This window comes from Sycon ciliatum, chromosome 13 (assembly GCF_964019385.1).
Source record: "Sycon ciliatum chromosome 13, ocSycCili1.1, whole genome shotgun sequence".
In the NCBI taxonomy this organism is placed as follows: Eukaryota; Metazoa; Porifera; class Calcarea; order Leucosolenida; family Sycettidae; genus Sycon; species Sycon ciliatum.
The window spans coordinates 8601900-8625825 of NC_088655.1; the positions used below are offsets into that span (position 1 = coordinate 8601900).

Here is a 23926-nt window from a genome sequence, read left to right on the forward strand (position 1 = left end):
ATCCACGACCCTGAGTTCGTCTCCATATCAGCTGTGTTTTCGTCTCCTCTTCGTGTTCTCGCCATGGCCCAGCTACTTGAGTCTCACGAACGTCCAAGCCTCTCCTGAGAGCGCCTACTCAGGTGAGCATTTCTCTGTAATCGTCTGCTTTGCGTAATGTGTTGCCGTAACTTGTATTCAATTTCGAAATTTTCAAATTGTTTTGCGTCGCGTGACTCGAGTCCCGTCTTGCTGCTCGTTGTAAGTTCGCCCCGTTGTGTTAGTTGTTCCAGGGTCGCTCTGACTACCCTGTACTGTACTGTTGTGTGTATAAAAATTTCAAACTTCTGTTCGTGTGTTTCGCGTTCGCATCTGAAACTTGTTTTTGCTTGTTGTCGTGCATTCAGCATGGGTAGTTATGACCCCTCTTGTGTTGTGCACTTGTGCTTTTCACGGAGTTGCCGTCGGACTGCTCCGATATTGTGACTGCGTCGCGTGATTTTTTTGGGATGTCCACCTGAACGTTCTCGAGGTGCTGCCTCGTATGTAGTCGATCCATATTGTGTTGTTTTTTTTGGTGTTCCTACCGTAGACCTCCTAGTAGTAGTAGGAAGGTTTAGTCCCACGTAATCCGTGGGTACTTTACGTGTGTGTACCACGTGATACTCAGTGACACACGTACAGACGTTTTCTGATTCACGACATACCGTGTATGGAGGCTCACCCACGTTCCGCCAGAACGTGGGTGAAAATCAGAATGGAGCGCATTGTGCGAGCTGTGAGGGTGCTCAGCTAAAGAAATTTCCGAAGCACAAAATCAAAATATTCGATGAGCTTCTTAGGCCCGGGTAGCTTCGTCTTTGACCAGGTTTGGGCCTTTCGCTTCATGCTTTCGTTTGTTCCGTGTGACTAAACATAACATTGGAATGTGGATGCCCTTCATCCACTTTACGTGTATCACCCACGTACGCGTTTCCGTTAGGTGGGAACTAAACCTCCCTAGTTTCTCCATGTTCCGCGCAGAGCATTGTCAGGCTCGGTCATACACTGTGCACCCAGTCTGAAAGCTGGTGGCTTCCGGTGTGGTGGGAGGTGTGAACTTCGTGTAGGATTCTCGTTTCGGATCCAGATTGAATTTTTTTGTGAGCGTATGGTTTTGTGATAATTGTGTTTTGGCATGTGGGTCTCTCTAGTTCGTTTGGGTGGGCATCTGATCATGGTGAGCCACGGTCTGCCTGGTGGTCTGCAGGGATCCTGCGCTTTTTTGTATTGGTTTGCCTTGCGGGTGTTATGGCTTCCGGGTGTTGCTGGTTGGCCCTTGTGCGTCCCAGTCGGTCCCTGACAGTTTCTTTTCTTCGGTTTTTTTGGTTATGCGAGCGGATGTACTATAATTAGTTCCGTGTTATTCAGGTTCGATCCCTATGGGGTTTTTTTCAGGTTCAATCCCTGCGGTTTTTTCAGGTTCGATCCCTGTTGGGTTTTTTCAGGTTCGATACCTGTGGGTTTTTTTCAGGGTAGCGCCCTGTGGTTTTTCTTCATTATCTTTTGCGTATTGGTAACCGATTTGTTTGTGTGTCCTCAATGGTGTCCTCACTGATTAAAGGGGAAGTTAAGTCAAAAATTAAAATTTCACCAGTTGTAGTCTTCGGGGTGCTGAGTCGAATGGTCTTGGTCCGAGGAAGCTGAGACGCTCCCTTCCTACTTGAATCCCAATCAAACTTGCGCATTTCCACCGAAACTGGGTGACTGCGCCCTTCTAGATGGGGATTTGTATGCAAAATGTCACTAAAAGCGCCATTTCGTTCTTATAAAAGCACGGATGACCGCGATTGGCCCATATGTTGTAGTCTTTGGGACGCTGAGTCGACTGGTTTTGGTCCGAAAAGGCTGCGATGCAGCGTTCCTCCTTTATTCCCAATCGAACATGGTCGAACAAGTGGTCACGTGCTCCTGCGTACACCAGTTGCCTGGTCAACGTGCCTGCAGGGTACAACTTACTAGCCTGATTGACCTTTTTTGGGTGCAGTCCTGTCACTCGAGTTGAACTCGAGTTGAACCTTGGTCCGAAAAGGCTGCGATGCAGCGTTCCTCCTCGGAAATTTCTTCAGCTGAGCACCCTCACAGCTCGCACAATGCGCTCCATTCTGATTTTCACCCTCGTTCTGGCGGAACGTGGGTAAGCCTCCATACACGGTATGTCGTGAATCAGAAAACGTCTGTACGTGTGTCACTGAGTATCACGTGGTACACACACGTAAAGTACCCACGGATTACGTGGGACTAAACCTTCCTACTACTACTAGGAGGTCTACGGTAGGAACACCAAACAAAACAACACAATATGGATCGACTACATACGAGGCAGCACCTCGAGAACGTTCAGGTGGACATCCCAAAAAATCACGCGACGCAGTCACAATATCGGAGCAGTCCGACGGCCACTCCGTGACAAGCACAAGTGCACAACAGAAGACGAGATCAAAGCTACCCATGCTGAATGCACGACAACAAGCAAAAACAAGTTCCAGATGCGAACGCGTAACACACGAACAGAAGTTTGAAATTTTCATACACACAACAGTACAGTACAGGGTAGTCAGAGCGACACGGGAACAACTAACACAACGGGGCGAACTTACAACGAGCAGCAAGACGGGACCCGAGTCACGCGACGTAAAACAATTTGAAAATTTCGAAATCGAATACAAGTTATGGCAACACATTACGCAGAGCAGACAATTACAAAGGAATGCTCACCTGAGTAGGCGCTCTCAGGAGAGGCTTGGACGTTCGTGAGACTCAAGTAGCTGGGCCATGGCGAGAACACGAAGAGGAGACGAAAACACAGCTGATATGGAGACGAACTCAGGGTCGTGGATACGATTTGTTGGGCGTCAAATGTCGTCACGGATTTGTGAACCGTGAACGAACTGCCTCTACGCTCCTCGCCACGCAACACAACAAAGGACCAGTACAACATTTAGAGAGCTTTTTCTTCTACTTCATTTCAGTAGGTGACTGGAGAACTCAGAAAAGAAGAACCAACTCTGACAACGAACGACTGACGACTGACACTGAGACAAGACAAGACGTATGTAATCAAGCACGCTCAGAAGGTCATGATGGCTGAATCTTTCCCGAGCCTGCTTGCCTGTTTTGACTCCTGCGTACATGCGGCTGCACCGTTTTCTGTCCCCGTTGGTACACACTTGCTCGTCTTGTCCCCGTTGTACGCCTTCACTACTTCAGTATAATATATTCAGTTGTCTTTTCTTGTCTCAGCGTCAGTCGTCAGTCGTTCGTTGTCAGTGTTGGTTCTTCTTTATGAGTTCTCCAGTCGCCTTGTGAAATCAAGTTAGAGAAAACGCTCTCTCACGATTTGCACTAGTCTTTTGTTGTGTGGAGTGGCGAGGAGAGCAATAGTAACAGTCATGGGGTCACACAGCGTTTTATTTTTTTGCAGCTCGTGACTGCCGCGGCCTGACACATTTGTCAATGTCACAAAATCACCAGGGAAACTCAATGACGACATGGATTCCCACGAAAACCGGCCTTTTGTTTATTATAGAAAATAATTGTCAGACAAAGTTTTCAAATTTTTCATTGATCTTTCATTATTACAAGAAGACGAAAGGTCCACATGTGCACGATTGTTGTTGTTTCTTTCCGAATTACTTGAAGCCCTTTAAAGTTGTAGTGTCATGGATTAGGCAAGAAAAGTCCGCATCGCAGCTGTGTTTCTCCTGACTTCGTCATAGTGGTTCTCATTTTTGGGGCCTCTTGACGACAACACTCACAAGTCAGCAGTCTCCAGTTGAGCGATGACCCACTCATACTACTGTCCTTTTTCAACATCATTTTCTTCTCAGAAAACACCTCGCTCTTCCGCCAGGTTTAGAGAAGAGCAGCCTCGGCCTCCTAGGTCCACAGACTCATCTCAATAAAAGAGGGAACAAAACAAACCTTGAAGAGACGAATGTCGAAAGACTGCTCAACTCAAGCAACTGCCTTAAAAAAGACACTGTTTTTCCGCCAAGCGTCACTCCCATCAGCGGCAACGCAGCCGATTTCCCCACGTCAGATGCAGCAGCGTCTGATGCTCAATTGTCCCGCGTTTGCGTCAGTTGCCATGGAAACGCTCATGATTCTGCCGCTGTAGCAGCACTTTTGCCGTAGTGTGACCGAGACCTAATTGGGTGACTGATCACGTGCCCCGCAGTACGTACGACAAGGTGCTTCGCGGGAAATATGTGGAGCTTGCGTTGTTCCTCACTCTCCTTGCGGACGAGCCAGCCACGAAGCGAGTCCAGGTGTCAGAGGACAGTGGCTAGCTAGTGCTCTCCCGGTCCCTGTCATCCCGCCACAAGTAAAGCTGGCGGGCCGCTGGAGAAGCTCTGCATGCGAGCGTTACGTGCGGCAGGCAGCCAGGATGCCTAGCTTGTAAGTTAGTGAGCGGCTCTCGGCATTCAAACTAGTGTGTGTATGCCTGCACGGGCATGGTATTACTGTGAGTAATTCGCTGCACTTGCAACCGTGGTCACAAAGCTAGCTCATTGTGGATTGCGGGTAACGGGATGCCATGGTTTCTAGGAATACTATCTTTTTGGGGCAAACGTGCCTCCTAGTGTGTCTGTATGTTGTGACGCCTGATGCCAGGTAGTCGTGTGAGCCCTCGGTGGGTGATTGGATGGCCTCGGTGGCCGTTTGTTTGCCCTTGGCGGGCAAGATGATATTGGCCCACGGTGGGCAGTTTGCTAGCCTCGGTGGCAATTTCCGCACCCTCGATGGGTTGTCTGCTGGTTTAGCCCTCAACGGGCGGTTTGCTGGCCACGGCGGTCATTTGAGCACCTTCGGTGGGCAGTATGCTAGTTCAGCCCTCGGTGGGCGGTTTGCTGGCCTCGGCGGCCATTTGTGCGCCCTCGGTGGGCAGTATGCTAGTTTAGCCCTCGGCGGGCGGTTTGCTGGCCTGGGTGGACGTCTGCGCGCCCTCGGTGGGCAGTAGGCTAGTTTAGCCATTCGGGCACCCTCGGTGGGCAGTATGCTAGTTTAGCCCCCGGCGGGCAGCTGCTGGCCGCGATGGCCATTTGCGCGCCCTTGGCGGGCGGTTCTAGTTTCAGGCATGCATCTTTACTCAATCAATTATTATCAAAGAGCATATTCTTGAATATTTGAACTGTCCTCCTAGATCCTGTGCTAGAATTAACACCATAATTATTTGGCATGTACCCTCACTTCGTAGAGCACAACGGCGCGCTCTTCTTCTCCGTGATGTGCACAGTTGCACCTTCTCTCTCCCCCCCCCTCTGTATAGAGGTGACATAACTCGCATCATTTTATTTTTTGGCGCTACACTCTGTGCAACGCCATTCACAGAGCACAATGCGCGCTACCTTTTGCTGCTTCTCCTCCGTGATGTGCTAGTTGCGCCTTTTTCTCTCTCTCTGTCATACTAGGTGACATAATTCGCATCTTTTTTGGCGCTACACTCTGCGTATATACTGCTCTTGTGTGGCTTCCACGGTATTCATTGTTATTACCTGATGATGGCCAAGTGCCGAAACGTTGTAAAATAACGGAACTGGTTCGGATGTGATATGCAGCGCTATGGGAATGGGTGTGTCCACCCGAATTCTTTTCACAGATGAAGCTGCAGGAAGCCTCAGCCCTTCTTCAAATGTCCAAAAGAAATCCTGGCAACCCCCAACCCAATGTGTCTATTGTATGTTTGTGCACGCCATAGTGAGCGTACCGGTACGTTGTGCGGGTGTCTGCGTGTCAGAGCATGGGTACGCCAGTGGCGTGTGTGTGCATGTGTTTGACTGTGTGGAAGCACGAGTGCCCAAGCTGGGCGTGCGGGTTCTCTTGGAGGTGCTTGCATATTTCCGGGTGCAGGGGCTAACCGTATACTTACCCCCGCATTCACACGCGAACTATCACACACGTCCTGTGCCGCATGCTGATCAGGTAGTGCCATATATGGCCCAGAATCTGCGAAAAACAGGCTTAGGGTGAAATTTCACAAAATGACTTTTTCCGATTTTCAGCTTCTACTGGGCATGGAAGGTGAGGAAACAAAATATTACAGGTGTGGGTCGACTAATAGTGGTATTAAATCTATCTCAAACACACTAGGGTATTGTGTTAATCCAACCTTCTGCGCTGCGCAGCCGGTCTGGCGCTCTGTTTTTTGCAGGAAAAGTCTTGTTTTTGCCGATAAGTGCGAAAAGTTGGGAAATTCCCATCTCACCTTACTAAAATTTGAACTCCGCGATCGACAGTCTTATCAGAGAATATTGTTTCATTCTTCACCTGTAGTCTTCCCTGGGCCCCATCGAGGTTCCTGTTGTTTTTTCCTCCGTTGTGTCAGTGGGTATCAGGGCATGTTTTCAAAAGCATCGCTGGTGTGAGCAAGAAGTTGACTTTACAGCTCGATTTCTCGAGATCCTGAATAATTTTGCTTGACGAAAAAATGAACAAGGAGAACGGAGCCAAGCGTCTCGATGGCTGTGTAACACCAGGGACCAAAACCTACTGTAAGCGCGTTTTGGAGAGAGAGACTGAAGTGGGTGCACAGACTCTGGTAAGTGGATCCACTTCTAATTCTCAAGTGGCGAAATATATTCCTACGCTGAAAACATTGCAGTCTTGAGTGAGTGGTAAATCGTTGGTGAGCTACTGCTCAGTGACTTGGGCTATTTACGAAAGCTGTGACCTGTCAGCTGCCAACGTCGCCAGCAGTAAGTCATCACCTGCGTCCACTTGAATAAAATACAGCACTGAAAATTGAGTATGTTGTTTTGCAGTACTATTCTCTATTGTCAGTGTGTGAAGTATTTTGTAAATGTTGTGTTGTAAAGCACCAGTGATTTGAAAATATTCCTACACTACTCGCACCAGTTCTATTATGATGAATGCATGCACCTCTACCCATAAGCACTATGTGCATGCACATACGCAGGCACGCGTCTGAGCCTAAATGTTGTTTGTGTGTGCGCGCGCGCGCGCGCGCAGTGCATGTTGTGTGTGCGCGCGCACGCGTGCACAAGTGCATGGACAGCAGAATATGGTAACTAAGCTCAAGAGCATGCATTTTGCATGTGGGTGTATGCTATTGCGGGTGCGCGTATATGACGTACGTGTATTTGTGTGTGCAAGGGGTACTTGTTTGTGAGCATGTGCATGTAAGCGTACATGTATGTATCAATGTGTGCAATGCGCATGCACCCACATACACTTGTGGTTGTTCCATGTTATTGGGAATAGTGTATGATTATACCTAATGGATGCTACACTGATTACTAGCAGTCGTTCATTGCCAATATTGAGTTGAACCTGCATCTACATTGTACATGTACTACAAACATGAAACTGCCCCCCCCCCCCCCCAGAATATAATAATAATTGTTATCCTCCTCAAGCTCTTTGACTGTTGCTTTATGAGAAATACTAGGAGTGAACTATTGCAAGAGTTGTGATGCAAAGCTGGTCTAAACTGTGCTCAGGGTCAGTAGGCCTCGGCCTGGATCATGAATAACGTTGTGCATGGATCATGCCGATATCCAGATCAAGGGCTAAAAAGCCCAGGAACCATGGCCTCATCTAGTCTCCATGTGTACTATAACAATCTGGGGACCATTCAATGCTTTTGACACAAAAAATTGGAGTAATACCACAAGGAATGCATAGAATGATCACCTTACCTGAAAAATAGCAATTCCAAGAATGGTGGAAAATCGGCCAATTTTCGGTCCTATTTTTATTTTTGGAGGTCTAAAATGCACGGTAACCCCCCTAAAATTATATATTTCTAGTTTCTATGAAGTATGAGGATCCCAAAAATAAAATAAAAAGGGCATGTCCATGAAGAAAATATGAAGCCGTACACCCAATTGTACTTTGCGGACGGGCATTTCTGCGAAGTTCATTTTTGTACCAAAATTACTATTTTTCTGAGTAGTCAATGCTGATTGCCAGATTTTCTTGCTCAAATGCTTCACTGTGATGTGTGAAAGGACTTGCAATCACAAAGAGAAGCCAGACAACTGGTAAATCTGAAATATGACCCCAAAACAAGCAAATTTAGGCTGAAATCGATAAATACACCCACCCCTAGAAATACACGTCAAACAGCCTTATATCCGCGGAAACACCCCCTGAATTTTTTTGTGGAGTAACATGGGATAATATAGAGCACACTCATCCACAAAAAGGAGAGGGTTTATGAAGAAAAAAAAATCACCCCCAAAGGGTTGGAGCCTCCTTAAAAAATCCCAAAAAAAACACAAAATTGTTATCACAGGAAAGAAATGAAGAGAGATGCACCAGACTGAAGGAAGAGACATGGATGGTTTTTGTTTAGGTGACATGACAAGGTAGGCATGTGGGGGCAGGCTTGTTGTGGCCTCTTGGTGCTGCAGGCTGTAGTGGCCATGCACAGTTCTGCATGAATTTTGTTTGCTCCTCACTCAGCACATTCTGGAGCTGAATACATGTACTGGTGTGCTCTGGCGCTACACACCACAAGGAAACCCGACTCCAGTTGAGATGGCACCTTTTGAAGGGTGAATCTAGTACAACTGTTCACTAACAAGCAAGAACACAGCCTTTCAAACTGTTCCACTGTTCATAGTAAGAGCATAGTGTACTGGTGTGCTGCAGTATCTGCAGCTTGGTGCTGACCAGCATGTGAAATATCGGCACGCTGTACAATCCCTTGCAGCTAGCTGACCAGCGAGGAAAGTCTCGAGTGGGGGCCTCTCGATCTGCTCACTCATTCGCCTGGCCTTCAGTAGCACTTAATCGCCAAGGACATTAATTCAAAACAGTTTTCACACTGCGTTACAAGCCTTTTTCCTCGTGAACTTGCTGCAAACGTATGAGCTCTGCTGCGCGTGTTCCTTTTGCGTGAGGCTCAGAAACAGCTAGTATCTCCGTACTTCGATTGGCTGGATCGATGTCGTCCAGGTTCTCCTCGCTATCGCCATCACGACTCTAACTGGAGACGATTTCTTCACCATTTTCCGCAACCAGCAGCTAGCGCAGAAATTTCGCCATTCCTGAGTGTAGGAGATGGAATCCGTTCGATCAGCTCAAAAACTCTTCGTTGTGACTAGAGGAGTAGCAGGGAATATTCTACCGGAAGCCCTTTGACTTCCCTGACTGCTGAAACCCTTCCTGCCATGAATACTACTTCTTCAAACAAACGAGATTCTCTTTGGTTCCACTTCACTGCACTCGATCGTCCACGCGACACAACCTTTTTACAAAACATCAATTTTCTCAAAAAAATGATTTTCACCCTAAGCCTGGTTTTCGCAGATTCTGGGCCATATGTGTTGTACAGTGCACTCTCAGTTGACATGCCCCCTTTCGAACCCAGACAATCTTTTCGGGATTGGGCTATTATACTATTTTTCTGTTTTCAGGATGCTGAGTCGATTGATCTTGGTCCGAGGAATTTGAGACGCTCTCTTCCTCCTTTATCCCCAATCGAACTCACGCTCTTCCACCGAAACCGGGTGATCCTATCAGAGGGGGACTTAGGAAAGGGTTTGCTCCCACACTGGAGCTCGCGCTATTCCGACGACTTGACTTGACACTTGACTCCGGTGTGGGAGCAAACCCTTTCCTGAAAAAATCATCGCCGAAGTCGCAACCACTATTTCATAGAGGGGCATTTCTGCGCAAAATGTCACTAAAAGCGCCATTTTGTTCTTATGAGCACGGATGAACACGATTGGCCCATAATGTTGTGGTCTTTTGGATGCTGAGTCGACTGGTATTGTTCCAAGAAGGCTACGATGCAGCGTTTGGCCCTTATTCCCAAATAAAACACGGGAGAGTAAGCGATCACGTGCTTGTCCGTACACCAGTGACCTGGTCATCGTTCCTGCAGGCTACAACATTTTTTTACACCAATGTTCAACCCAAAGGTTCAAAGGGGGTTCAACTTGAGTGACATGAACGCGCCCAAACAGACTGTAAGTTGTAAAGAGCAGAGCTGCTCACTTCGCACCAGCTGAGTAAGTCATTGCCTGCCTGCTGGTTGTTTTACCTACTGCTTATTCTTCCAGCCACGAACGCCACATCGGAGAAGTCATTCAGTGCACTTCGCAGCCTGAAGACATTTATTCAATCCACACAAGACCGTGTCAATCATCTTTCTCCAAGTTATGAGAATTCGTATACATCTAGAGGTTATACCAATGATTTCATAGAGATTTTCGAATGGAAACACTAGTATACGAGGGTGAGTCAGCAGATTTTCGAATGTGTTCAATATGCGGCGCTGTGCCACGATCACTCACGAATCTGTGACTTTGCCAAAAACATTTCAACTGAAGATGTAATTGTATAACCTGTATAGGTGCACTACATGTACTGGTACATTGTAGTAACTTGATTCGGTCATATCGTAAAAATGTCTCACCGGACCAGTCAAATATGTGGCAGCTATAGCCCTGGCATACATGATGCCGTGCACTATGTCCACATGCGCACATCAGTATTCAGCACATGAGGACAAATGGTTTGGTGTCCTTGATGTCAACAGAGTTTGTTGCAAAGCGCATTTGCATTCCACCTCCAAAGCTCACCTTATCTTGGACATTAACGTCGACACCCTTTTTTATCAGCAGCTCACACAGTGCTTTATGTCCACGGAACGCGCAGACATGTAGAAGTGATACTGGTTCGCAGTCCTATTAGGTTACCATAGCAACAAACACACACATACACACATACACATATACACATTCTTACAATCACCTGCAAAGCATACAAGTTCCTGATTTTTCCTTTCTATTGCAGCACTGTACCATTCACACGTACTTGAAGTACAATTGACTTCTCCAAGAACACAGCATATCTCATCTTAGTGTGTGTGTCGTAGAGGACGGGGACATAGTAAATGCTGGCTGGAACTTGACACAAAATTCAGAATAATACTTGCATCAGTGGTGCCTATGAACTGAACTCATAACCTCAGATTAGTGATACAATGAGCACATCACCCCCAGAGTGTGCAACTGACCACACAGCCTTTATCCAGTGCTGCTACGCCAGAACTTCACATCACACGTGGTTCAAAAGGTTACGCTGGCAAGCAGTGTAAAGTGACCCGAGGAGAGTTGAACCCAAAACAGGGTTGGGTTCAACCCTCTATCTATCATGCACGGTGTGAACATACTGCGTGCAAGCTCGTCAAGTGATGTGAAGTCCTGCCATCTCATAACGTGTTACAACAAAACTGCAGTAGCACACTATTGGGGGTTGTGTACCCTTGGCAGAACTACAGTACCTTTTCCCTTATCGTTCACCTCTACTAAAGTATACCCACTGGCCAGTGGTTATGTTGTAGCTCTACTAAAGTATACCCACTGGCCAGTGGTTATGTTGTACCTCTACTAAAGTATACCCACTGGCCAGTGGTTATGTTGTAGCTCTACTAAAGTATACCCACTGGCCAGTGGTTATGTTGTACCTCTACTAAAGTATACCCACTGGCCAGTGGTTATGTTGTACCTCTACTAAAGTATACCCACTGGCCAGTGGTTATGTTGTAGCTCTACTAAAGTATACCCACTGGCCAGTGGTTATGTTGTAGCTCTACTAAAGTATACCCACTGGCCAGTGGTTATGTTGTAGCTCTACTAAAGTATACCCACTGGCCAGTGGTTATGTTGTAGCTCTACTAAAGTATACCCACTGGCCAGTGGTTATGTTGTACCTCCACTAAAGTATACCCACTGGCCAGTGGTTATGTTGTAGCTCTACTAAAGTATACCCACTGGCCAGTGGTTATGTTGTAGCTCTACTAAAGTATACCCACTGACCAGTGGTTATGTTGTAGCTCTACTAAAGTATACCCACTGGCCAGTGGTTATGTTGTAGCTCTACTAAAGTATACCCACTGGCCAGTGGTTATGTTGTAGCTCTACTAAAGTATACCCACTGGCCAGTGGTTATGTTGTACCTCTACTAAAGTATACCCACTGGCCAGTGGTTATGTTGTAGCTCTACTAAAGTATACCCACTGACCAGTGGTTATGTTGTAGCTCTACTAAAGTATACCCACTGGCCAGTGGTTATGTTGTAGCTCTACTAAAGTATACCCACTGGCCAGTGGTTATGTTGTAGCTCTACTAAAGTATACCCACTGGCCAGTGGTTATGTTGTAGCTCTACTAAAGTATACCCACTGGCCAGTGCTTATCTTGTAGCTCAACTAAAGTATACCGTGTATACAATAAAACCTTCAACTAACGACCACCCCTTGGGGCAAGAAGAAACGGTCTTTAGTGGCAGGTGGTCTTTAGTGACAGGTGGTCTTTAGTGGCAGGTGGTCTTTAGTGGCAGGTGGTCTTTAGTTAGAAGTTTGCATCGCGCAACCCTATAATGGATCCCACCTCTGATATGCATGTCAAAATGTAGCTAATACAATTTCCCACCACTTGCGCAATGCTATTTCTCCTTTGAGAAGTAGCATCGATCATAGAGCAGGTTCGAGCAGGTGCTCTCCAAGACGTTTCCTTTCATGTTTGCTCATGAGAGCACTTGAAACTATGCCAGGTGCAGTTCAGCCCATAGTCAAAATGAGATTGCGTTAATTCGTGCAGCTATAGTATCGAAAGAGTCCATTCAGGACAGAAATCATCAAAATGTCGAAGAAGTAGCTTCGAACAACCTTTGATTTCCTGCACTGCTGTCGCTAGTTACATGTCAAAAATCGACTTTGGGACAAGAAAAGGCGGCCGCTGGATGCGTTCAGCAGGTAGTCGCTTGTCACAGTGCATTTTTGTATATGAGACCGTCCGTGCCTGGTGAAGTGGTGTGTAGAACCAGGCTGGTCGCTAGTTACGGTGGTCTGTAGTACCAGGCTGGTTGCTAGTCACGGTGGTCTTTAGTAGCAGGCTGGTTGCTAGTTACGGTGCCGGTCTTTAGTTACAGGTTTTACTATATATGGCTTTGAGGCGCATTGTTCACCACATTTACAAAGAGAGGAACATGCAATTTTCTAGGAACATCTTTGTCAGCAAAGTGACGCTGGATGGACATGTGCTCAGTTTATCAGAATAAACAAACCAGTGATCAGAACAAACAGTTTCACGCCGAGCACTTTGGCCAGTACTCACCTGCCGTGGCTCATTATAGACGTTGAACATAACTTTGCCGTGCAAGAGCGACGGATTACACCACAGTAAAAACTGGACACAATGAATGCTGCCATAGTAGCATGCTGCCAGTATCAGAAGAGCCTGAGTATGCAAGAGCAAATGTGCACACACGCACAAACAAGCACACAGATACGTACGTACATACATGCACATACGCACACGCTGACATGCACATACACACACACACACACACACACACACACACACAAACACACACACACACAAACACACACACACGCACACACAAACACACACACACACACGCCCACACAGACACACCATTAAAACACATATTTTGCACGCACGTATGCACATAAACACTCACACAGGCGCGTGCGCACACACCGCACACACACAAAAACACACATACAGATACATACACACATATACACACACATACACATACCAAACACACAAACAAACAAAAAAAAACAGATAAAGATACACACCTGCTAGCATGTTCAAACACACGTACACCCAAACACCCAAAATAACACAGACAAACACAAACACACGGACATTTGCATGCTCGCACATACACGCACGCACACACACACACACACACACACACACACACACACACACACACACACACATACACACACACACACTCAGAACTCAGAACTCAGACATGCCGATCATCACGGAAGCGATGATAGCTAACAGCTATGTTAGACAAAGCAAATTGAGCTAGGATTACACCATTCAACAGCTTGCAAGGATGATGATTTAACCGCAACTAATTTTAGCCTGATGTCCACCGCACAGCTGATTGAAGTGGCTTTTTCTGGCCAGTGAATCCCTATTTTTCATTTTCTTTCTCCACTTTTACACACACAGAGACACACACACACACACACACACACACACACACACACACACACACACAGAAACACACACACACAAGCTAGCACACTCAATTACGCACATACCCACCCAAGTATGTACGCACACTCCCGCATACACATGTGCACGCACACGCACACACACACACACACACACACACACACACACACACACACACACACACACACACACACACACACACACATACACACACACACACACGCACACACATTTGTACTTGCTCACTGCCAAAACTGGTCACGTGAGTCTCACCGAAGAGGGGAGAGAAACTCCAAAGGAATGTTGGAAAGATGACTCAATTAGCTATTGAACCGCCCAACGGCCTACACCCCTGAAATCCGCAAACTAGCGTGGACTTGAAAGTATCCAACTTATGGGCTCATCACACCTCAGTAAGTGGGGAGGACAAGGTGACGAAAAGGATTGATGGCATCAAGGTATCCGTCCCGGGATCCAACTGCAGTTACCTCTGCCCCCAGTGAAGGTAACACTTGGTACTAGTGCGGGTGGCTAAATATAATGTAGTTTGGTCCTACAGATGGATCGCGGCACGGTGATCACGGCACGGCGGCACGGTGCCAACGAGTGAGAAAATCATTTGGCGTGATCGGCAAAAGCATGTCGAAAGCGTTCAACACACTATCCAGGCACCGTTTGCTCACTATATTAGCTAGCTTCCTTGAGAATGATGAGGTCACCATTATGTCCTAGCTACTCAGGAACACGTCCCTTTAGGTCCGGTTACCTGGAGGGAAGAGCGAGCAGTTCCAGACCACCTGTACTACACCACAGGGTGACTCCATATCACCTGTCCTATTCATTATCTACCTGGAGGCAACACTTTGGGAGGTGAGACAGATTATCTGCGCAAGACCCGATCTAGATCGTCTGACTGCAAATGTATTCAAGAGCTCCTGCCCGACATTGCAAAGTGCCTCAAAGCCTGGGACCTCAACATCAATGAATATAATACAGAACTCACAAACATCATATGGCTCAATGACAGAGTGTGCGGGGAATGGCGCCTCACCATTGGTGACCACGAGGATGCTGCGCAGAGAACGCAACTCGCCACAGCTGCCCTGCACCGGCATTATGGATATGTGGTTCCGTTGTAAACGAATCGCTGAGAGTACGGCTATACAAAAACATTCATCTTATCAGTCCTGTGCTACAACAATGGGACTTGGGGCCTCACTGGCACCGCTATGCATAGAGTTGATGCATTCCATAGACAACAACTGCCGAAGGTTATTGGCATACGGTACCCAGCTAAAATCAAGAATAGCACCCTGTGCAAGAGGACAAACTCAACACTACTTGGTATCTCGGTCCTGAGAGCCCGCTGGCGTCTTTTTGGGCACGTGCTGCGGCTGGACCAGAGTGCACCGGCGAACCTGTCAATGTGCTCCTACTTCAAGCCATCCACTGAGCCTACCTGGAGGGGCAGGCGGGGCACAACTCTGGCTGTCGTGCTCAGACACCATCTCGAGCTGGTTGGGAGGACCCTCAAGACCTCGGCGGATCTTGAGGAGCTGAGGAGCATCGCCCAGAACCGCGGGGCGTGGAGCTACCTTTGCGGCCGTATCCTAGAGAGATATGTTACTGCTCACGGAGGGTCCCTGGCAATGATCAGCAAATTCAAATTCAACTCGGTTGAGCTGCTTGTTTGCTTGTTTTAATTGTATTCTATTTTCGTCAGGCAAGCACCTAGAATTAATTCATTGTTTCGGGTTACTTCACTCATCCGTACCAGGGTAGGACGGTCTGGTTTATTTTTTATTTTATTTTTTATTTTAGTTGCGGGCAGGGGTGTATGCATGTACAATTGTGCATATTGAATAGCTTTTCTCGATCAAGCCAGTCGATCAAATCTGACTGTAGTCGATCCATCGTAGCCATTGTCCCAACAGATCAAGGTCCGGGGCCACGTCCCCTCCAGGACCAGATCTTTGCCTCGCTGGCAAACGAGTCTGACGAGCAGCTCTCACCGAAGTTCTTGAAAACTTCTGTCAATGAGCGACGCAGTGGCGGAGCTGATGCTGTTTCAGGACCGATTGCGAATCGGAGATACAATGTAGAAGACAACGTCGTCACCAAGTGCTGCAGGCAGCTTCTGACTCTGAGGTCGATGTCTGGACTGCTATACATATTTTGGGTCGTGTGTGTACAAAGTCTACCTTGTAGTCATGCACGTTTGCATGCACTAAAAAAAATTGCGGTCGGATGAAAAAGACGGTCGGTCGGGTGACCCGAAACAACGAATTAATTCCGGGTGGCCTCACGCGATTTATATCGCATATGTTTTTATATCGCTATCAATATCCTGTTTGGTTGTTGTCGCTTCGGCTTATGCGAAAGCTGTACATGCTGTGAATATTTACATTGCATTTATGCCGACGCGAAGAACCTTCTAATAATAATACTTCAACATGCCAATGTCCACTCGCAACCATGGAATCGCGGCTCATCTAGCTCCTCCTGAGCCTGCCTAGACTGATAAATCTGTAAAGGCAGAAACAACTCGAAATAGTCGTTTCCTTTGACCGGGAAACAGTGAGAGTCTACGAGGAGGGCAGCGTAGGTGACAGCCTTGCAGACGACGAAAGACTCACCAATGCAGCCTCCACAGGTCGTCGGCTCAGGCAATTACAACCCAGGGAGCGGTTCCTACCTGAGATGCCGCACCCAGGTAGGAATGTTCGTGCATCCAACATTGGCAACAACGCCCAATTCGAGCGAAGGCCATCAGGCCACGGACTGTTTGACAACGATAGCCGAACCCCTGGCAGCGACCCGCATTGCAGGACCTGCCAGTCAGTAGGCATTGCTCCCAGTTCGGCCGAGGCAGTAGTCGCCAACCACACTGGACTCAGCAACCACCAACCACTGCTGGAGCTCGTCCACGGATGGACGGAGCATGAGTTCCCGGACTGGCTGGAGTCTGACGAGACAAGTGCTTGTGACAGTAACGTTCATGGGCGGTTATTACACCCCATTGCATTTTGGGGAAATATTGGTGTCTCATATTTTGTTTTATGTATTATTCGTTATGGCTATTTTTGTGTGTTGTTTCCCCGCCCCGCGCCGCCCCAGTTCCGGGCGTGACCTAAATCTTCCAATAATCACTCCAGTGTTGAGTCTGACCTAATCCTTCTGTTGTTGCATTCGGGGGGCTGTGGGAGAAAATGCTATCCATGTAATTATCCCGCTGGGCGTGGTCCCTAAAATCAATGGAAAAATGTAGGTTGATTATAGACCTCCGCTTCCTCAATAAGCATTCGGCCGACTTTCATTTTAGAGTTGAGTTGAGTTGTTTTTTAATCACCTTGCCCCCCCCCTCCCATGTGTAGTCCGCCCTCTGACAGGCTGCCTTGTGTTGTCTCTTGGTGTGTTTTTCTTGTGCTTGCTGCCTATGCTGTTCTGTTCCTGTCGTTTTTTAGTATAGAGTGTTTTTTCCGTGTGAATTGCCAATTCAATGAACTTACCCTTACCCATGTGAAGTGAGATGCCCGAGGAGCAGGGATGGTGAGGGAGGGAGTAGCCCGATGGGCAGTGATGATGACGGAGGGAGAAGCCCAATGGGCAGTGATGATGAGGGAGGGAGAAGCCCGATAGGCAGTGATGATGAGGGAGGGAGAAGCCCGATAGGCAGTGATGATGAGGGAGGGAGACGCCCGATGAGCAGTGATGATGAGGGAGAAGCCCAAAGGGCAGTGATGTTGACAATGGTTGTCTCAGCTTGCTTGTATGCATGACGGTATGAGGCGTGAGGCCGTGTTAACATGACGCCTGGGTCGGACGGTGCAGCGGTTTTCACCCCCAGTCCCCTACTCAATTCACACAGCGCATAGTGTACACAGCAAGCATTTTACCAAGAGTACATAAACAAGACTGTGCAACTCCGGATCTCTCCTGCACATTCTGCAGATACCCCGTCCCACGGCGGAATCTTTTTGTTGACGTCACCTTTTTCCAGAAAAACGCACATTTTGCCGCAGAACAGTGGGAGAGCACGTGCTGGACACCGACCTTCTAATGTGAAGCCCGGCCAAGTGCACGAGGCAACACTTTCCAAAAGACTCGCAGCGCATGCGTCGTAGAAAAGATTACGTCAACAAAAAATTCCGCCGTCGGCGAACGCATCCAGGAGTTGCACACTCTTGTTTATCTAATCTTGATATTACACAGAGGAAGGTCAGACCCCTGGAAAGTGCACCGGGTGGGGAGTCTGAAACCCACGATACATGGACAGAACACCGACAAAACTCACAGGAGCAACACAAAGTCTGTATATACCTGATCCCCCGTGTGTCATTTTCCTGTGCCTGGGTGTGTGGGTGTGTGCGTTCGTTTTGCATATGCCTTGTTCAGCGTCCTCCCCCTTCTGGACGGAACTAGCATCCATACAGAATCCAGTCGTTCAGCACCTGGTCGACGTTCTACCGTTCGTCCTGCTGAGTGACGTGGCACCATCTGCAGGCAGGGCATATCTGCAAGCATTCGGTCGCTGGTTTACGTGAGCTTCTGGGGCCGGATTCACCCCTTTCCCAGCTCATGCAGTACACGTGTAGTTATACCTAGTGAGTTACATCCAACAAGCCGCTATGTTTGCCCCTGTCTGAAAAGGCTGTGTGGCTATATGTTGGTTGCACCGTAAGACGGGTCACCCAGATCCGATCGCGGAATCAGTCATCACGTAACTGCAAGTCGCCGCTCGCCGTATCTGTGCTCGTCCCGTCTCCCACTGCACTCTGATCTCACAGTCCTTGTTCCGTCAGCTGATGTCCACCCTGGCCCAACCAGATGCGTAACTGGGGGATCTGCGATGTATGACCATGATTTGTCTTAGGTTCTTTGCCCTGCTGCCCTGGGACTCACATCGTCTCGTGGTGTCCTCGCTGGATTCTACCCTGACCCATATGTCCTTGCACCTGCCAAGTCGCAAAAACAACTAACTGAAGCAGGGGACGTGATTCTGGTCGCTCGCAAATGCACCGGCTCAATGCCATGTTCGGTCCGCATAACAGAGAGATTTCTCCATCAAGGAGGACATTCACCCGGCCAACATGTACTGGGAAAAGTAATCTCCGCCCGCTCTGGGCCAGGCGTGCGCAGCACCATGAGCTACAGCAGAGCCACGCAAATCATCAAGTTGGCTATGGGCCGCACCCAGGCTGACCCTACATCATACGTCTCGTCAGCCTCCGATCAGGTGGTGCGACGGTCGCAGCTAACTCGGGCATTGTGGACAGACTGCTACAACGGCACGGCGGTTGGAGGTCCGCGTCCTCCAAGGATAAGTATATCGCGGACTCACAGCACGACTTTCTTTCTGTATCCACACGCATTGCTTCCACCTGACTATCCTTTGTTTCGTGAGTACATTCTCTGGTAGACCACTACCCCATGAACAAACTGGTTGCTATGTGAGTGAACAAATTGTTTTCAGGGCTGAGCATAGCAAAAGAGTGTAAAACCTTATTTTTAACTCACCATTTTCTGTTGTGCACTGCTGCTCTCCCACTGCGCAACTCTCTGTCTCTCTCTCTCTCTCTCTCTCTCTCTCTCTCTCTCTCTCTCTCTCTCTCTCTCTCTCTCTCTCTCTCTCTCTCTCTCTCTCTCTCTCTCTCTTTCATCTGCCATCATGGTCCTGTGTTCCACGTTTTAGCCTGGAATGTTCCCACCCACCCTCCCTCCCTTGGGTCCTGGACGTTTTGGCTTGTTTTGTCCCCTGTTGTCATGCATGCACTCGCTATTGCAGACCAGTGGAGAACACACAATTTATGGAGGATTCATGGAGTGCAGGGCAACCGAATCTGGCATGTGATAATCATTATGTAGGATCATCCGCGCACGAGATGCAGCCCATGAAGTAGGCACCCATGAAATGGGCAGAGTGTGGACGGCTCATATGATGGCATGTATGATATTCCACGCATGAAGTGCAGCCCATGACATGCGCACCCATGAAATGAGCGGAGTGCAGACGGCTCATATGATGGTACGTATGATAGTCCACACACGAAGTGCAGCCCATGAACTGGGCGCCCATGAAATATACAGGGTGTAGACGGCCCACGCACAAAGTGCGATGCCCGTTAGAGGGCAGGAGTCTCGGCGTATGAGTGTGATGGCCGAAGGTCGTGGTAGATTTCCAGATGAGAGGAGATAGATTGCTGATGTTTGCCCAGCCTCCATGCTAAGTTGTGACATATTGCAATGCACGTGAATGACGCTGTTGTTGCTATCAGGGCAGTTTGTCAGCACAATTTTTGCAGAGCAAATTGCTGTGCTGTTCCAAACAATTGGCAGCTGGTCTAAGCAAGTGTGTGGGTACATGCATCAGTGTGAGTTGTGTGCTCACGTGGCGGGTTCTTACATACTTCATTGTGTTCTGCGATGCGCCTGTCCCTCGAACAGCTGTTGGGTCAGCTGCGACATGTCTGTGTCGGTCGTCCTGATGTAGCACAGGACACTGTTGCTCCTCCATCGGCCCATTGACCTGATTAACCAGTCAGGGGTACTCGCCATGACTGCAGTAGTGGCGGTACCCATGCGGAACGAATGACCAACAAAATCACGAGTAAGGGATGTTCCCATGAGTGGAAGATGCTGTCGTAGCTCTTCTTTCAGCTCCTGCCTAGTCAGGAGTCTCCCAGAGTGGTAGAGGAAGAGGGCGTCATTGGTATCAGGTGGATAGGCAGTCAAATATGTCGGCATGGCGCAACCAGGCAAGATTGTGGAGTGGCTGCGAGATGTGTGTTGCGCACTACGGCCATGTAGACATGAATTGTCCGTGGTTTCACCGGTTGTGGGAAGTGTGCTGCGAAGCAGCTGTGCATTATGTCCGTAGCCGGCATGGGCATCCTTCTCCCCTACGGACATATTTGCGTAAATTTCCTTTTGCAAGCGGTGTACGTGTGCAGTGCTGTCAGACCGATTGCCATGGCTGCCAGGTCCGCAACCTTCCGCATCAGTCCAGGAGTGGGAAGCAGATCGCAGTGTCTGGGGCTTGCCGTGCCGATGGCGCCAGCTGATGGAATGCTTGCAGGTTGAAACTAGACAGCGCATCGGCGATCGGCTAAACTCTTATTGATATGCCATAAGCGCCGTGTAACTGTTCTGCCTGGTGCGACGATGCTTGACGCAAAGGAGGGTTTCCCAAGAAGTTGTGTGGGCTGGAGCGTAGGCCGAATGGCAGCGCTCGATCAAAGTAAAATTTTCCTTGCCACTGAATACCAAGTAGAGACCAGTTTGGTGGGTGCACAGGGATGAGCAGAATGTGGAATGCATTGCGGATGGCCAGCTGTGTCAGCAATGCACCCTGCCCGTAGGCCATGATTGTTTGCACTGCGTTGTCAACCCGGATATTAGACAGGCTAAATGTGGACGGGTCGATGCCATCGTTAACGCTTTTGCCAACAGCAGCTGATAAATCGTGGAAAATGCGTAGTTTACCATTCTCCTTGGGCACCATGCCAATGCCGGAGTACTGGAATGATGGAAATGGAGGGATGAAATAAGGGCCGCAGGTCTCTCCTTGTGCACAGAACGTTGCCAGATACTCTGATATGTACACGGAATATTCAGTACATGAGGGAATATTTGAGTCCGTCACAGTCTGACGGCGACCCATGAAGCCTAAGGCTATGCGGAATCCAGATTGTAAGCCCCTGCTAACGCAGGAAGAGAATGCCTTGCCTAAATGATCAGTGAGCAGTCTAGTAAAGCTGACAACATCGATGGGCGTGTGAATACATGGCATATTGGAATCAAGAGCAGGGCTGGCTGGTATGATGAGTGACAGAAACTGTGTGTTACTACTGTCTTCACATGCCTGCTTCAAATCAGAGCTAGTGGCGTGGCGCCCCGCCATGCTTGGGTCGGGATCTGCCTGACCGTTCGGCGGGTGGAGCTGATGTGCTAGGCCAGTTGCTGGAGGAGTTGGCCATGCATGCCAAATTTTGGGTGGCGGCCTTGACATTACTGTAGAGGTGCACTCTCCCACACTCTCCTTGGCATCTGGTCCAGTTGTAACTCCGGCAAATTGGGCGGCCACTGACTGACGATGAAGAATGTATGCCGCCGAGGAGAGTGGCAGATTGACGACGTGGACACAGCCCCGTGAACGAGTGACGCTGCGAATCACGAAGCTCTAGCCTTGCTAGTAGTGCTCAGTTGCCACATGCTATGGCATGGTCCTGTGTTCCTCATGTTAGCTTCGAGCTTTACCGCCCACCCACCATTGGGTCCTGTTCGTTTTTGCTTGTTTTGTCCGCTGTGTTCTGGTTTTCCATAGCATGTCGCATGCTGTGTTTCTGTCCCGAGGGGCTCAGGGTTTTTTTTATGATTGCTTTCTTCCACTTGCTTATCTTCGGCTTTTTGGTTGTGACTGGCAGTTGGGTAGTTCCCATATTAGTAGAAGAGTTTTTTGGCGGCAAGGCAAGTTTTCCGCCAGCCCGGTTTAGCGGTCATGGCTGGAAATTTAGGGAGTCGGATTTTCAGGTGCTACCCTGCTGCCCAGTCATCCACACCATGCCATTGCTCTGCCCGTGTCTTGCACTGACATCTCTCTTGCTGGCCGGCTTGCTCTTTATTACTCTCTTGCCTTGTTTTGTTTGGCTAGTGTGTGGCTGCGAGTGTGGAATATGGTACACGGAGTGAATTCTCTGGTAGACCACTACCCACGTGCATTCTCTAGTAGACCGCTACCTACGTACATTCTCTGGTAGACCACTACCCACGTACATTCTCTGGTGGACCACTACCCACGTGCATTCTATATTAGACCGCTACCTACGTACATTCTCTGGTAGACCACTACCCACGTACATTCTCTGGTAGACCATTACCCAAGTACATTCTCTGGTAGACCACTACCCACGTGCATTCTCTAGTAGACCGCTACCTACGTACATTCTCTGGTAGACCACTACCCACGTACATTCTCTGGTAGACCACTACCCACGTACATTCTCTGGTAGACCACTACCCACGTACATTCTCTGGTAGACCACAACCCACGTACATTCTCTGGTAGACCACTACCCACGTACATTCTCTGGTAGACCACTACCCACGTACATTCTCTGGTAGACCACTACCCACGTACATTCTCTGGTAGACCACTACCCACATACATTCTCTGGTAGACCACTACCCAAGTACATTCTCTGGTAGACCACTACTCGTGAGTACATTCTCTGGTAGACCACTACCCACGTACATTCTCTGGTAGACCACTACCCACATACATGCTCTGGTAGACCACTAGCCACGTACATTCTCGGGTAGATCACTACTCGTCAGTATATTATACGTTCTCTGTGAGTACATGCTCTGGTAGACCATTACCCACGTACATTCTCTGGTACGCCGTAGCTCGTTGGCGAAACGGGTGGCATCTGGCAAATCGGGTGCCACTACCCACATACATGCTCTGGTAGACCACTACTCGTGAGTACATTCTCGGCTAGACCACTACTCATGAGTACATTCTCAGGTAGACCACTACCCCATGTACAAACCGGTTGCTATCTGAGTGAAAGCAAAATTAGTTCATATGCCTCCTCAATCTCGGCTTACGAAGGATATTCCCCTTGTGTGTTCCAGATGGTAGTCATGGTCATGCGGTGTGAGTTTTTCAAAGCTTGAAAATGCATTGTCTCACTATCCCGGTCCGTGGAACATCAGACATTCGTTGGTAACTTTGTGTATTGTAAAGTTAGCCATCATGGCATGTGACAAGAAGGAAATGAATTTAGAATTCCAGGGTCACATTCTTCTTCCCACAAGAAACAGTTTGAGTTTTGCAACACAGTGCTGTGTGCCAATATTTGTTTGACTAGGACGATTCCATTGATTGCAAATACACTTCTGGTTTTTCTATGTAATTTGTTTCTA

At 48.4% G+C, this 23926-nt stretch overlaps 1 protein-coding gene across 1 annotated transcript in view; it reads right to left on the reverse strand.

The window, feature by feature from the left end:
• LOC135829147 (ankyrin repeat, PH and SEC7 domain containing protein secG-like) overlaps positions 1-23926 on the reverse strand; it is a 238460-nt gene that overhangs the window by 139349 nt on the left and 75185 nt on the right. Inside the window, exons 6-7 of the mRNA XM_065341553.1 lie at positions 13112-13234; positions 10575-10679 (exon numbers count right to left, since the gene is read on the reverse strand). Coding sequence (XP_065197625.1) covers positions 10575-10679; positions 13112-13234 — 228 coding nt within the window. The remainder of the gene's footprint in view (positions 1-10574; positions 10680-13111; positions 13235-23926) is intronic.